The sequence below is a fragment of the Symsagittifera roscoffensis genome, chromosome 5 (assembly GCF_963678635.1).
Source record: "Symsagittifera roscoffensis chromosome 5, txSymRosc1.1, whole genome shotgun sequence".
NCBI lineage: Eukaryota > Metazoa > Xenacoelomorpha > Acoela > Convolutidae > Symsagittifera > Symsagittifera roscoffensis.
The window spans coordinates 10,589,495-10,603,101 of NC_087066.1; the positions used below are offsets into that span (position 1 = coordinate 10,589,495).

The window sequence follows — 13,607 nt, forward strand, 5'->3', positions numbered from 1 at the left end:
TGAAGCAACTATCGAAGAGGCTGAATATCTGGAAGACGCCTCTGAAATTTGTGAACTTCGTCGTAGCAGATCGAAATTGGCAATGGCCATTCAGGAGAACCAAACGGAGGAAGACAGGACAAGAAGTTGGGTGAACTTTCAATTCCCAACTCAGGAGATAGTTCAGCCCGTGGCGTCAGTCGAAAGTGTCAATCTGGAACCAGCTTCCAAGTTCTTGTCATTTTCAAGTATTGAACCGCCTTTCAGTAGAAATCTGACGATGATTAATAACTCACATCCATTTGCTGATTATTTTGAAACCACGTGTATAAACTCACAGAGTGTTAACGTCCCTCATACATCAAATACAAGTGTCAGCTTGCCAAATCCAAAGTTAAACAGTACGTATGTGCCACAGGAACAGCAACCTTTGACCAACCTATACAACTTCAACCCTTTGATGCAGAGTAGTTTTCATCATTCTAATATCCCGACGAGCTCAATGCCCATTGCTCAACAAACCTTTTTCCCAAGTAATTCCGCAAATTTTGTGTACCAACCACCTTTACCAACTAACGTTGGTCCTCTCAATCCTTCAACAGTCACCTTCTCCCCTAACTCATATTATGTCACACAGCCATCGAATGTTCAACCGTTCTCTAGCGGAGGAACAGCTTTTTATGTCGGTGATCCTAAAACTTTAGACGCCGCAATCTATTGAAAACCGCTGATGGCGCCTTATTCAAATGAGAACAAACAATATGGCCCATTTACATCCTCGGGCAGGAAACCAATCACAAATCAAGATCTAGCTGAAATCTTGACAATGAGCCAGAAAGGTCCCTTGCCTGAATGGAAATTGTCTTCTTTCGACGGAAATCCGTTGCAGTGGCCTGAATGGTTTGGTCAGTTCAAAAGTGCAATCGATGCAAAAATTTTAAGTGATGATGTCAAACTGACATATCTCAAAAAACTCTCGTTTCAGGCAAAGCGAAGAATGCAATTGCCGAATTCCCTTACAGTGGAGTATTCTACAAGGACGCTTTGAAAACTCTAGAGAGGAAATTTGGACAACCACAGACGATTGTGGCAGCTCATCTTGAAAAACTTTCGAATTTTCCACCTCTCAAAATGCACAATTCAGAAGCATTATCAGTTTCGCTTCCTGTATATCCAGTCTTGTCACAGTTTTAAAATCGTTTGGATATGAGTATGACTTGAAGAGTACATCCGTTTTGAATCAAGTTATTTAAAAATTGCCTCCAAATATGAAAGAGTCATGGTCTCTCCACTCTGTAAAGAAACGTTGGAGACAGCCAACCGTTTTAGACTTTAATGATTGGCTCCGCGACAAGGCTGAGGCACATGAACTAATGCGTGTGAGTCAGAATAAGTCACGACCTGAGGAGACTCCAAAGACCGGTTTCCATAAACCACCTAAGAAAGTTTTTGCCGCTGCTTCAAAGGTTGAAAAACCATTTTATACTCCGTGCCTCCAGTGCAAGGGTAAACACTAACTCTGGAGTTGTTCTGTGTTTAAGGAAAAGACCCCAACTCAACGAACTCAATTCTCCGCACAAAATAGGTTGTATTTTGCTTGCTTTCAACCTGACCACATGTTCCGAAAATGCCCTAAAGCCCGCAAATGCACTAAGCCTGATTGTGAAAGCACCCATAATGTCTTGTTACATGGTGCTGAGAAAGTTTTCAGCGTAAGGTCTGCAAACAAAGAGTTAAGCAATAGCAATAATGCAAGCCATTCGAAGTCAAACAGTACAGCCCCGCCGAACCGGAATAAGCCGCAAACTTCGTCATCGAACGTAGCCGGTTCGCCGTCTTACATGAAACTAACGGGACTCCTTCCTGTGCTTCAATTGGAAATAAGTTCACACACAGATGTGACCACTGCTCTTGTAATGTGCGATTCCTGTTGTACCCACTCATGGGTCTCGGCGGGCCTAGCACATTGTTTAAATTTAACTGTCCAAAAGCTAGTTATTCTGGTAAACGGCTTCAATTCGAAGGAATCCGTTCCCACGCAACAAGTCGAAGTGAATGTTTCTGCCAAATTCGACCACCATGAATACTCGTTCAGGGATACGCCGTTTGAAAGACAGTTTGAATGTTGATTCCGAAACCATTGACGTTACCATTCTCCAAGACAGGTTTCTACATCTGCAGCCAATTAAACCTATTGTCTACAACTATTCCGACGTTGAGATGATTTTAGGGCAGGATGTCTTTCATGCAATCAAGCCTCTCGAATACTTCAAAGACGAAATCAAAACACTCCTGTGTCGCTGTCCGTATGCCCATTGGCTGGGTTCTCAGTGGCCCACTTCCATCACCAATTGGTGTTCGAGCCACCACTTTCAAGTGCAATGTTGAAGACGTAGCACTTGCTGACCAAGTGAAGAAATGGTACGAGCTGGAGTCGTATGGCACGTTTAAACAAGCAGATCCCGGTTCCTCAGCTGATAAACTGGCACAAAAAATTCTTGACTCTACCACGATTCATGATGGCAGCCGTTATATTGTCGGAATGCTCTGGGCTGATGACAACATTCATCTTCCCGATAACTTTTACGCTTCGTTAGTCCAGTTTAAGTCTCTTGAAAAGCGTCTAGAGAAAGATTTAAACCTGAAAACTCAATACGCATCAGATATCCGAAGTGATGGCGAGAAGGGTTACGTAGTCCCGGTTAGCCCTCACGACTCAAAAAACCGTTCAGACCGAGAATGGTACGTACCGCAACACCCAGTTTTAAATCCGAACAAACCCGGCAAAGTTCGGCGCGTTTTAAACGGTGCTTCTAGGTTTCACGGAAATTCACTGAATAACTCCCTTCTCGTCGGCCACGATCTGCTTCAGAACCTTTTATTCGTTTTAATGCGCTTCCGCGAGCACAAATACGCAATTTCCGCAGATATCGAAGGCATGTTTATGCAGGTCGGCTTACTAGAAAGCGATCAACATTCCTTGCGTTTTTTGTGGCGGGAGGACCCCACATCAGATGTGGGTGTATTTCAATGTACAAGGCATTTATTTGGAGCGAAAGATTCTCCGACATGTGCTAACTATGCTCTTCGCCGAACAGCCGTCGATAACCAAGATCGTTACCCCGATGCCGCTTACGCCGTGCTAAACAACTTTTACATGGATGACTACCTTGGGTCTGTGAAAAACCCAGAAACTGCTTTATTGTTAAGTCGCAGTTTAGTTGAACTGCTTAAGTTGGGTGGGTTTAATCTTACAAAATTTATAAGCAACGTTCCCAATTTGTCTTCGAAACTAAATCCCCTAAGACCAGCGCTAACAACAGTAAGGAAATTATTACCGCTGCGATTAATCCGGAAAACGTTCTCGGTCTCAAATGGGATCACGTCACCAATACGTTGGTTGTGAGCAGAGGAGTCAACTGCGAACTCAAAGACTCTGTTACGCAGCGATCGGTCTTTAGTTTTATGTCCTCCGTGTTCAACCCCATAGGTCTTGTCGCCCCGTATACCGCACGCGCACGTTTGCTACTGAAAGATATCTGGAGATTGAGTGGCCAACAGTGGGACGACCCACTGCCAATTGAGTTGTGCCGCAGATTCACTGAATGGCACTCTGGCTTGCCAGTTTTAGGGCAGCTCAAAATACCTCGTTGCTATTTTGACTTCTCAGTAGATGAGGTTGAGCTGCACATGTTCGGTGATACCTCATTGGACGTTTTCTGTTCTGTAGCATTCCTTCGAGCTCAGAAAAACGCCTGTTCCAAATGTCAACTAGCGTTTGTTTTCGGTAAAGCAAGAGTAGCCCCGATGAAGATGCTTTCAATTCCGAAGTTGGAACTTCAGGCTGCGCTTCTTGCCAGTCGCCTGAAGGATGATATCGAGAAAGCTCTGACACTGAGTATTTCCAAAGTGTTCATGTGGACTGACAGCACAACAGTCCTTCAGTGGTTGAACTCGACAAGCAAATAGCCCGTGTTTGTAGCCAATCGAGTAGCCGAGATTCTGGAGTCAACATCAATTGACCAATGGTTCCATGTTTTGAGTTGAGACAACCCCGCTGACGCCGGAACTAGAAGTATTACTGCTGACTCCCTCAAGCAAAGCAGTTGGATAAACGGCCCTTCCTTTTTGAAAACTTCTGATTGGCCTTTCAATCCAAATAGGGAAGATACTGACAAACTTCGCCTAGATGGTCCGGTCTACGATCTAAACGAGGGTTTAGAGGTCTCTTCCAATTTTCCGTGCACTGCAGTTTCGACTGACTTTGCCTTCCCTTGGGAAGAATATAGCTCGTTCTCCAAAATAAAGCGACTGGTCGCATACATGTTGAGACTCTCACCTAAGCATAGACATTTCAGATCACCAGATAAGGCCATAATTGATCCAGCAGAACTTTTCATTTCAGAGGAAAAACTTTTGCAACTTTTGCAGTTAGAGTCATTCCCAGCTGTAAGTAAACAATTAGTAGCTGGAAAATATGTGAAAACATCGAGCCGTAAATCATCGTATTTGCCTTTTATCGGGCCGAACGGTTTAATTAGATCTACCGGCCGTATCCAACGTCTCTCTGCAACCGCATTCGAAACTCGCCATCCAATAATTTTGGATAGCCGCCATCGCCTAATCCGATTGTTTCTCCGTTTTCATCACATTAAGCACAAACATCAATCAGTCGACTACCTTCGTTCCGTCATTCATCAGCAATTTGTTGTACTACGCTTAAGATCTACACTAAGAGCTATTGAAACACATTTCGTGTGCTGTAGAAAGCGAAAAGCGAAAACCGTTACTCCAATGATGTCTGACCTTCCCGCGGAGCGTCTAGGTTACCGCCAGCCACCGTTCTCGAACTGCGGCGTCGATTATCTTGGACCATTTCATGTAACCATTCGGCGATCTTCCGAGAAACGCTGGGGTTTTCTATTTACTTGCTTAACGACTCGCGCAATTCACATTGAGTTGGTTTCATCCATGGACACAAGTTCATGTGTGATGGCTATCGAGCGCTTTATTTCTAGGCGAGGAACACCCTCAATAATTTGGTCGGACAACGGAACAAACTTTGTAGGAGCCGAAAAAGAGCTCCTTCTGTGCATCAAAAATTCGAACGCAGAAGCTCCACTGTCGCTCTTACACAAAAGAATTAATTGGAAGTATAATCCGCCAAGTGCACCACATCAAGGTGGAGCATGGGAGCGAATGGTGCGCAGTTGTAAGTGTGTGTTTTATGCAATCTTAGGGTCAAGAAAGTTGACTGAAGAGATTTTGAACACAACTATGTGCCTAGTTGAAGGTTCACTAAACGCCCGTCCACTCACTCCCGTTTCTGACGACCCCGATAGTCTTGAGGCTTTGACGCCGAATCATTTTCTCTTAGGTCAGCACAGTCTAACGTTTCCGTCTCTAAGGTCGAGTGAAAACTATTCTCACTCTAAACGCTATGCCCGTGCGCAGTCGTACGCAAACGCAATTTGGCAGTGGTGGTTAAGTGAGTACGTCCCTACACTCAATAAAAGAGTTAAGTGGCATGCTCCTCCCGAATACTCTTTGAAAACGGAAGATATGGTGTGGTTAGTTGAATCCACTAGCCCTAGGGGCCACTACCCACTAGCACGCATAATGTCGCTAAACTACGGCAAAGACAACACCGCCCGCTCCGCAAACCTAAGGACCGTTTCCGGAAACTACACTCGGCCGCTCGTTAAGCTCGTTCCGGTTCTCGCTCCTTCGGGGGTGGAGGATGTTAATGCTACATAGCATTAAAGTATGAAAGTATAGTATAAAGCCAGTATAGTTGCTTAGCAATATCAGCTATATAGCTCAGCGTATACATAGTGCGTTCCGGGGAGTTCGGCGTGGGTTCGATTCTCACCTAAGTCGTTTCATTTGAGAATCCTATTTGAGCCAAACCTGAGAGAACATAAAATGCTAATATTTTAATCGCTTCAAAATTGGTTTGCAATTGAGTTTCCGTTAATTGAACTGCGTGAACTAAGTATGAACTCATTGTGAAAAAACACATATATCACACAAATCAGGGCATGAATAAGCCCACTTTTTAACTTGATACGTGTAATGTTGTTGCTAATTCCGTGCAATAAAAAATTACTAAAACTCGCCGTTGATTGATGATTGATTCTCTTGAATTATTAAACCGATTCTGTTCCTGTTTTTATAAGTTATAAAAAAGTTATAAAAAAGGCCAGAATATAAAACCACTCGTTAAACTATAAAATTCATGTTTGTTTCAGGTGGGGGAAGGAAATAGAGCCTTCTCGTAGCCTAATCAGTCCTTATGTCAATTTTCACAACAATCGAACAATCTGAAAAAAGTTTCTATTGGTAAATATTTGCAGGTGGGGGGGGGGGGAGGAGAAAGAGCCAAAAGAACATACTGTTTTCTAGCTCTGCAGTTTCAAAAAAATTTTTGATAATAATATGGTTTCTTGGCTCTTCTTCCTTTTCCCCCCACCTGCAATTTTTTACATATAAATTTATTGACGGCATTGTCCGATTGTTAGGAAAATTTACATACAGACTAATTAGGCCCCGATAAACATATTTGGTTGTCATACTCAACCTCGTAAAACCACTCGTTACACTAATATATTGAAGCTCGTATGAAGTGGGGTGAAAGGAAAAAGAGCCGGTTTCTTTCATGGTAAAGATCTTAACCCATACAGTGTTTAGTTTTTTTTTTGTATTTGTTGTGGGGCAATGAAGGAAAGAGGAGTATGTTTTTGCTCTTTCACACATATGCTTTCACGACAAGGCAAGAATGAAAATGGAAAAATAAGAACGCATGATTGACAAAAGAAATCGGGTCTTTTTCCTTTTCCCCCCACCTGCAAATTTTTACCTAAAAATTTGTTGGCCACATTGTCCGATTGTTTTGAAAACTTACATACAGACAAAAAGGCCACGACAAACATATTTGGTCTTCATATTCAACCTCGCAAAACCACTCGTTACATTAATATGTTGAAGCTCGTGTGAGGTGGGGGAAAAGGAGAAAGAGCCAAAAAATCATTTGCATAGTTTCGCCCACTTTTCGCAACTTTGCGAACTCTTTTTTTTGAAAGAAGCCCGATTACAGCAATTGAAAGAGCAAAAACTGCTCTTTTTCCTTTTCCCTCACATGCATATTTTTACGAGTAAAACTACTGTTCCCACCAACCGATAAACAAGCAAATTGGCATGCGGACTAATCGGGCCATGACAAACATATTTGGTGTAAAACCACTCATTAAATCAAAAATACGAGGTGGGGGTGAAGGAAAAAGAGCAGCAAAAACAAAAAGAAAGAGCAAAACATACTCTTCAACAGTTAAAACTTAGTTGAAGATGGCCTCGGGGAAAAGAGCCGCACTCGGGCACCTCCTATAATTACAAAAAAAACTGGCTCAATAAAAGTTTCCCCCCTTTCAAAATATCGAGTCTTATGTTTGTTTTATGTGTTCTTACGGCTAATTGCGTAATGTTACGCTGTAAAATATGAAGAACAAATCTGTTCACAGTTGTCGATTTGTTCACCACGCCAAATTTTATTGCATTATGACGACGTTAAGTAGGCTTTTCAAAACTGAATTTGAAAAGGGGGAAACTGGAAAAGAGCCAAATAGCTGTTCAAAAACTTTTCACATGGCGTTTAAGATGAAAAAAAAATTGTAAAAACTTATTCGCCTGTTCACTCTGACACTTTCTAAAGCAGTTTAACATGAACAGTCATTTTAACTTGACTTTCAGATTTTTAATTTCGAAAAAGTCAAAGTGGGTGGGGAAACGGGATTAGAGTGAGATTCTGCTATAACTAGCATTGGAATAAAAAACCCAAAGATGCAGAACGACCCGGTTGACGTCCATAAAAGAAAAATGCTTGTCATATAATTTCATGGCTCTTTTCCAGTTCCCCCTTTCAAAATCAATTTTGAAAAGTTTATATAACATTGTCATATTGCAATGAATTTTGGCGTGGTGAACAAATCGACAATTGTGATCAAATTTGTTTTTCATACTGTACAGCGTAATATGACGCATTTAGCCGTAATAACACGTAAAACAAACATAAAACTCGGTTTTTTGAAAGAAGGGGAACTGGAAAAAAGCCAATTTCGGCTCTTTTCCTGTCCCCCCCCCCATTGCTTTTTTCTGAAATTCATTAGATGAAAGTCTATTTAAAATGACTTTTTATGTTTTAAACTGCATTAAAACGTGTCAGCGTGAACAAGTGAACAAATTTGTACAGCATTTTTAACATGCAAATTGCCGTGTGAACAATTTATGAACAGGTTTGTTTTGTAATTTTACGAGGGGGTTGGAAACTGGAAAAGAGCCCCAATTTCATTTATGGCGACTATGGAACAAATGCTTATTCATACAAAATTTAAAAACTTTTTTAATCATTTTTAGAGAAATACTTCTGTTCTATTTCCATCTTTTGAGTCATTCTACTCAACAAAAACATATTTTTAATTTTGGTAAAAAAATGCTTATCATAATTTTTTCATATATGAAAATTGTATGATAAGGATTTTGTTTATACAAAAAATAAAATCTTCAAAATCAATTTAACGATGTTTCTGGATGAATTTACATGAGTTTAAAGAAAACTTTATTGAAAGAATGCATTTTGACTCTCAAAAACATGATTTTAATTTTGCTCAAAAAATGCTTATCATATAATTTTCAGATATGAAAATTGTATGACATGCGCGGTTTTTCATAAGCAAAAACACAAATCTGATGTAAAAAAACTTTTAATACCTTTTTTGATTGCAAGCTTGCTTTTGTGCTCAATTATCAATTTTGCGGAAAAAAAATTGCATGCAAAGTTTGATTTTTTGTGTTTATAACGAAGTCCGGGATGAGTTTTTCACCCAGAAAAATCCAAAAATCACAAAAAATGTGTTTTTTTTGGCTCTTTTTTCTGAAAAGTTTGAAAAGCATTTGAAAAGTTTTGCAGGTGGGGGGGGGGGGGGGGGGGGGGAAGGAAAAAGAGTCGTTTTTTTTTGTAAACACGATTATGATTTTTTTATTTCCTTTAATAAAATATAAATAAATTTGTAAAAAAAACAGGCCTTTTTTTCTCAACTACCAAAATTTTCAAACCAAAAATTATCTAGCCATATACAAAAAATTACTTTTTTGATATAATTCCATGTGAAAATGTAAAAAATAAGGTAGTTGGCAAAAATCGCCAAGTGCAGTTTATCTGCGAGGTAACTGCCAGTTACACTCTGGGTTTTCTTATGACAAAAAGTCCAGGGTCCAGTTCTTATGACAACAAAATTTCAAAACAACTTTTTTTGGTATTTTCATTTATGGAAAACACAATTATCATACAATTTCTTAGTATGGAGAAAATGCCTAGCATAGTGTTTCATAGCAAAGAAAAATGCTTATCATGCTATTTTCATAGTATTTTTTTGGTCTATGAAATAGAATGAAGTAGTTTGATAAGCATTTTTTTCATAATATGAAAAATATGATAAACAGTTTCCGTCAACCCGTGGAGGGTGTGGGAAACTGGAAAAGAGCAGTTTTTTTATTCACTTTTTGTCAGACAAGAATTTTTTTATCGGTTTTTTTTCCAAATTATGCAAAAAATTCAAGTGTTTATGTAAATTTTCACGATAAATTGATAGCGTGATTGAACCTTTAAAAGTTAAAGTTACTACGGGTGGGATGTAAAAGAGGCGGTAAAAGAGACTTTAGTTTTCTAACAAAATAGGACAGAGGGTTCATATACCTTCGTCTGGTTCTGAAACACAAATAAACAAATGTTAGCTGCTTACAATCAATGTCATTTTGCAGGTTTTGTTTTTCAATTGCAGTTGCAGAAACACGTGAAGAGGTAGAGACACGTGACGAATTAGAAACCCGTGAAGTTTTTGAGGGTAATACAACTGCACCTGCGTCGTCCGATTTGCTAGCCGCAGACCCCATTGCACCACCTGCAACACCACCACGACCTCCCGACGTTCCTGCAGCTCCTCCAACGCCTAGAGTCTTCGATTTGTAACCTCCGCGTGGGGATTGAGGGTACCGTGGAGACCTATTGGTCGGGGATCTCAGGGGTGATTTGGGCCTCGACGGGGACGACACGACAAAGGCGGGGGAGGAGAACTCACTTGTAACTCAAATAGTGGTCACCCAGGTTAGCTTTGATGCTTTTCAGTCGTAAGAACGTTCTTCTGAAATGTTACCGCTTCTTTTTCCCGTTTTAATGACAATGGGGTTAAGTTTCTGTTGACTTAATTAATCTTGTTTCCAGAATAAAATTTTGATTCAGTAACTTTTTGACGCATGTAGTTTGAAACAGTAGGGGAGAAATGTGCTCTCGATTTGCCTAAATTTACAAAACTCCGAGGAATAGGCAACGGCTAAAGAATTTATTGCTATATGCCTCAACCTAAAAATGCATAGGTTGTTTTAAGAGCCAGCAATTAACGAAAGGCGACTGCAGTAACTTTGGCTCTCTTTATGCTTGCGTAAATTAATTGTCACATTATAACGAAATTTCTGAAGATAATAAAAAGTTTCTATAATGTTTACTAAAAGTCAAAAGTCCAAAGTCAATTTATGAGTCATAAAAGTTTAACCTGGACCATAAATCACGTGGTAAATTGAATAGGAATCTAAGGAAAAAGGAAATCCTGACGCATAATCAGCGCTTTGATCAATTGTTGTCATTATTTCTTCAAAAAGTGTCCTATTTAAATTCTCTTCCGACCCCACGCCTAATTCAATTTTTAAAGACAGGAAATTGGAATAGTAAAATGGAAAAAAGCTGAAAATCTGAATAAACATTTGAGCGGTTGCTAATTATTAAAAAGTGGATTCTAAGAGATAGAGTCCTGTATGTTAAATGCAGCGGAAACAAAATGCCAAATGAAAAAGTCCCATGCATTGTCATATTTTGATGCTTTTTTGATCGTTATGGTCATCATTACCTCGATACTTGAAGAAGTCATTTCATTAACGTACACGTTTTTATCAATACACTTCTCTTTTTTCTTCCGTCGTCTAATTTAACTTCAAACCGAACAAATTTCGATTAAAAAATACTTAACTGCCGAATTTTTTTTTCATGTACAAATTTCCAATAGACCCCAACATCAAACGGTTTTTGTTAAAAAGCTCAGGTTAATTGATCGTTCCTCAAAGATAAATTAGGAAAATGCTCGATTTTTCGATTTGACAAAGCAAATGATTGCCAAGTCAATTATCACTTCTAAGTTCGGTAATTTTTTTGTGGCTCTTTTCGAGTTTCCCTCCCTCTATTTTTTTCTGACACTCAATTTATAAAATTCTGCTTAAAATGACTTAAGATGCTCTAAATTGCTTAAAAAATGCAAGCGTGTTCAAGTGAACAGATTGTTAATTTATACCTTACGTGTAATTATCATTTTGAAAAATTTTTCAACAATTTTAATTTGTAATTTATACGAGCGGATGGTAATCTGGAAAAGAGCCTATTCCGTTTCTTCTCCAAATGACGAATCCATCCTTGCTTTGAAAAGTTAGAAAACAGTTATCTTAGTTAGAAACAAATGATTAAAAAAGTGACAATAAAAATGAAGAGAAAAAAATGACTAGAAAAAATTGACTATATTAACGGAAAAAAGTCAAAAATTTTTAAACTTTAACTTCACTGTGATAAAAACAAACCCCGCCTAGTGAACTTTCAATGCAAAGTGAAAGTGTCTCTTGCCAATCATAATTTCCTTGCTCCCAGAAAAATTGCCCCCGAAAACTATATGCCTCCGCAGCTGGTTTTTGAAACACAAGTGATCGATAATATTTTGGTTTTACAAAAGATAAGGGTCCAAAGAAACTTATTTGTCACATTGATTAGTTACTAGGAGCAAAATCTATCAATTTGTACTTTTTATGGCGTGTGGGGTTACGATTTTCACAAAAAAAATCTCAAATTAAAAAAAATTAGTTTTATTTTATTATATTTAGTTTTTTTCATGTTATTACTGCTCCATAAACATTAAAAGGCAGTTGCAACATTCAGGGCTTTGCCCTGATAACGGCAGTCTTGTTTTTCGTCATCATTAATTTTGTTCTTCACTTAGACAATGAGAATGTAATTTTTTTAAAACATTTTTCAATTTTTTTTAAATTTGTTTTTCAAAAAATTATTTCAATCAACTGTCAACCTGTTTTCTGGTTCTGGAAACCACGTTGGCCAGCATGAGTTGCCAATTTGTAATCATTCCAAGGTGTTAAAATTTTACAACCAACTGGTTTTCTTTGTTTAGGATGGTAGTTTATAGAGAAAACAGTGAAATTAGTCACTAAAATCAATTTCTAAATTTTTCGGTAAATTATATTGATAACTTGGATTTCAGTATCAAAAGAAACTGCTTTTAAAACATGGCTTTAATGCTTAAATTTAATCGTTGTTTTTATTTGTAAGACTGAACGATAGAATTTTGGAAAATTGCACAATTATAATCGGCAATAAACTTTTTAAAAACGTATTTAATTAATTTGACACTCGTAAAAAGTTCGTTTCTTATAGGCTTTAGTTTAAACAAATTAACCCAAGCCTTGGTATTATGTGTTTTTTTTAAATGCAGCGGAAACAAAATGCCAATTGAAAAAGTCCCATGCATTGTCATATTTTGATGCTTTTTTCATCGTTATGGTCATCATTACCTCGATACTTGAAGAAGTAATTTCATTAACGTACACGTTTTTATCAATACACTTCTCTTTTCTCTTCCGTCGTCTAATTTAACTTCAAACCGAAATTTCGATTAGAAAATACTTAACTGCCGAATTTTTTTTTCATGTACAAATTTCCAATAGACCCAACATCAAACGGTTTTTGTTAAAAAGCTCAGGTTAATTGATCGTTCCTCAAAGATAAATTAGGAAAATGCTCGATTTTTCGATTTGACAAAGCAAATGATTGCCAAGTCAATTATCACTTCTAAATTCGGTAATTTTTTTGTGGCTCTTTTCGAGTTTCCCTCCCTCTATTTTTTTCTGACACTCAATTTATAAAATTCTGCTTAAAACGACTTAAGATGCTCTAAATTGCGTAAAAAATGCAAGCGTGTTCAAGTGAACAGATTGTTAATTTATACCTTACGTGTAATTATCATTTTGAAAAATTTTTCAACAATTTTAATTTGTAATTTATACAAGCGGATAGTAATCTGGAAAAGAGCCTATTCCGTTTCTTCTCCAAATGACGAATCCATCCTTGCTTTGAAAAGTTAGAAAACAGTTATCTTAGTTAGAAACAAATGATTAAAAAAGTGACTATAAAAATGAAGAGAAAAAAATGACTAGAAAAAATTGACTATATTAACGGAAAAAAGTCAAAAGTTTTTAAACTTTAACTTCACTGTGATAAAAACAAACCCCGCCTAGGGAACTTTCAATGCAAAGTGAAAGTGTCTCTTGCCAATCATAATTTCCTTGCTCCCAGAAAAATTGCCCCCGAAAAATATATGCCTCCACAGCTGGTTTTTGAAGCACAAGTGATCGATAATATTTTGGTTTTACAAAAAATAAGGGTCCAAAGAAACTTATTTGTCACATTGATTAGTTACTAGGAGCAAAATCTATCAATTTGTACTTTTTATGGCGTGTGGGGTTGCGATTTT

The 13,607-nt window shown here is 38.1% G+C and overlaps 1 protein-coding gene across 1 annotated transcript in view; it reads right to left on the bottom strand.

The window, feature by feature from the left end:
- Positions 1-10,766, bottom strand: part of LOC134845499 (cAMP-dependent protein kinase catalytic subunit beta-like) — a 57,395-nt gene extending 46,629 nt beyond the window's left edge. The window contains exon 1 of the mRNA XM_063862403.1: positions 9,774-10,766. Coding sequence (XP_063718473.1) covers positions 9,774-9,924 — 151 coding nt within the window. The 5' untranslated portion in view covers positions 9,925-10,766. The remainder of the gene's footprint in view (positions 1-9,773) is intronic.
- Between the last annotated feature and the right edge of the window lie 2,841 nt (positions 10,767-13,607).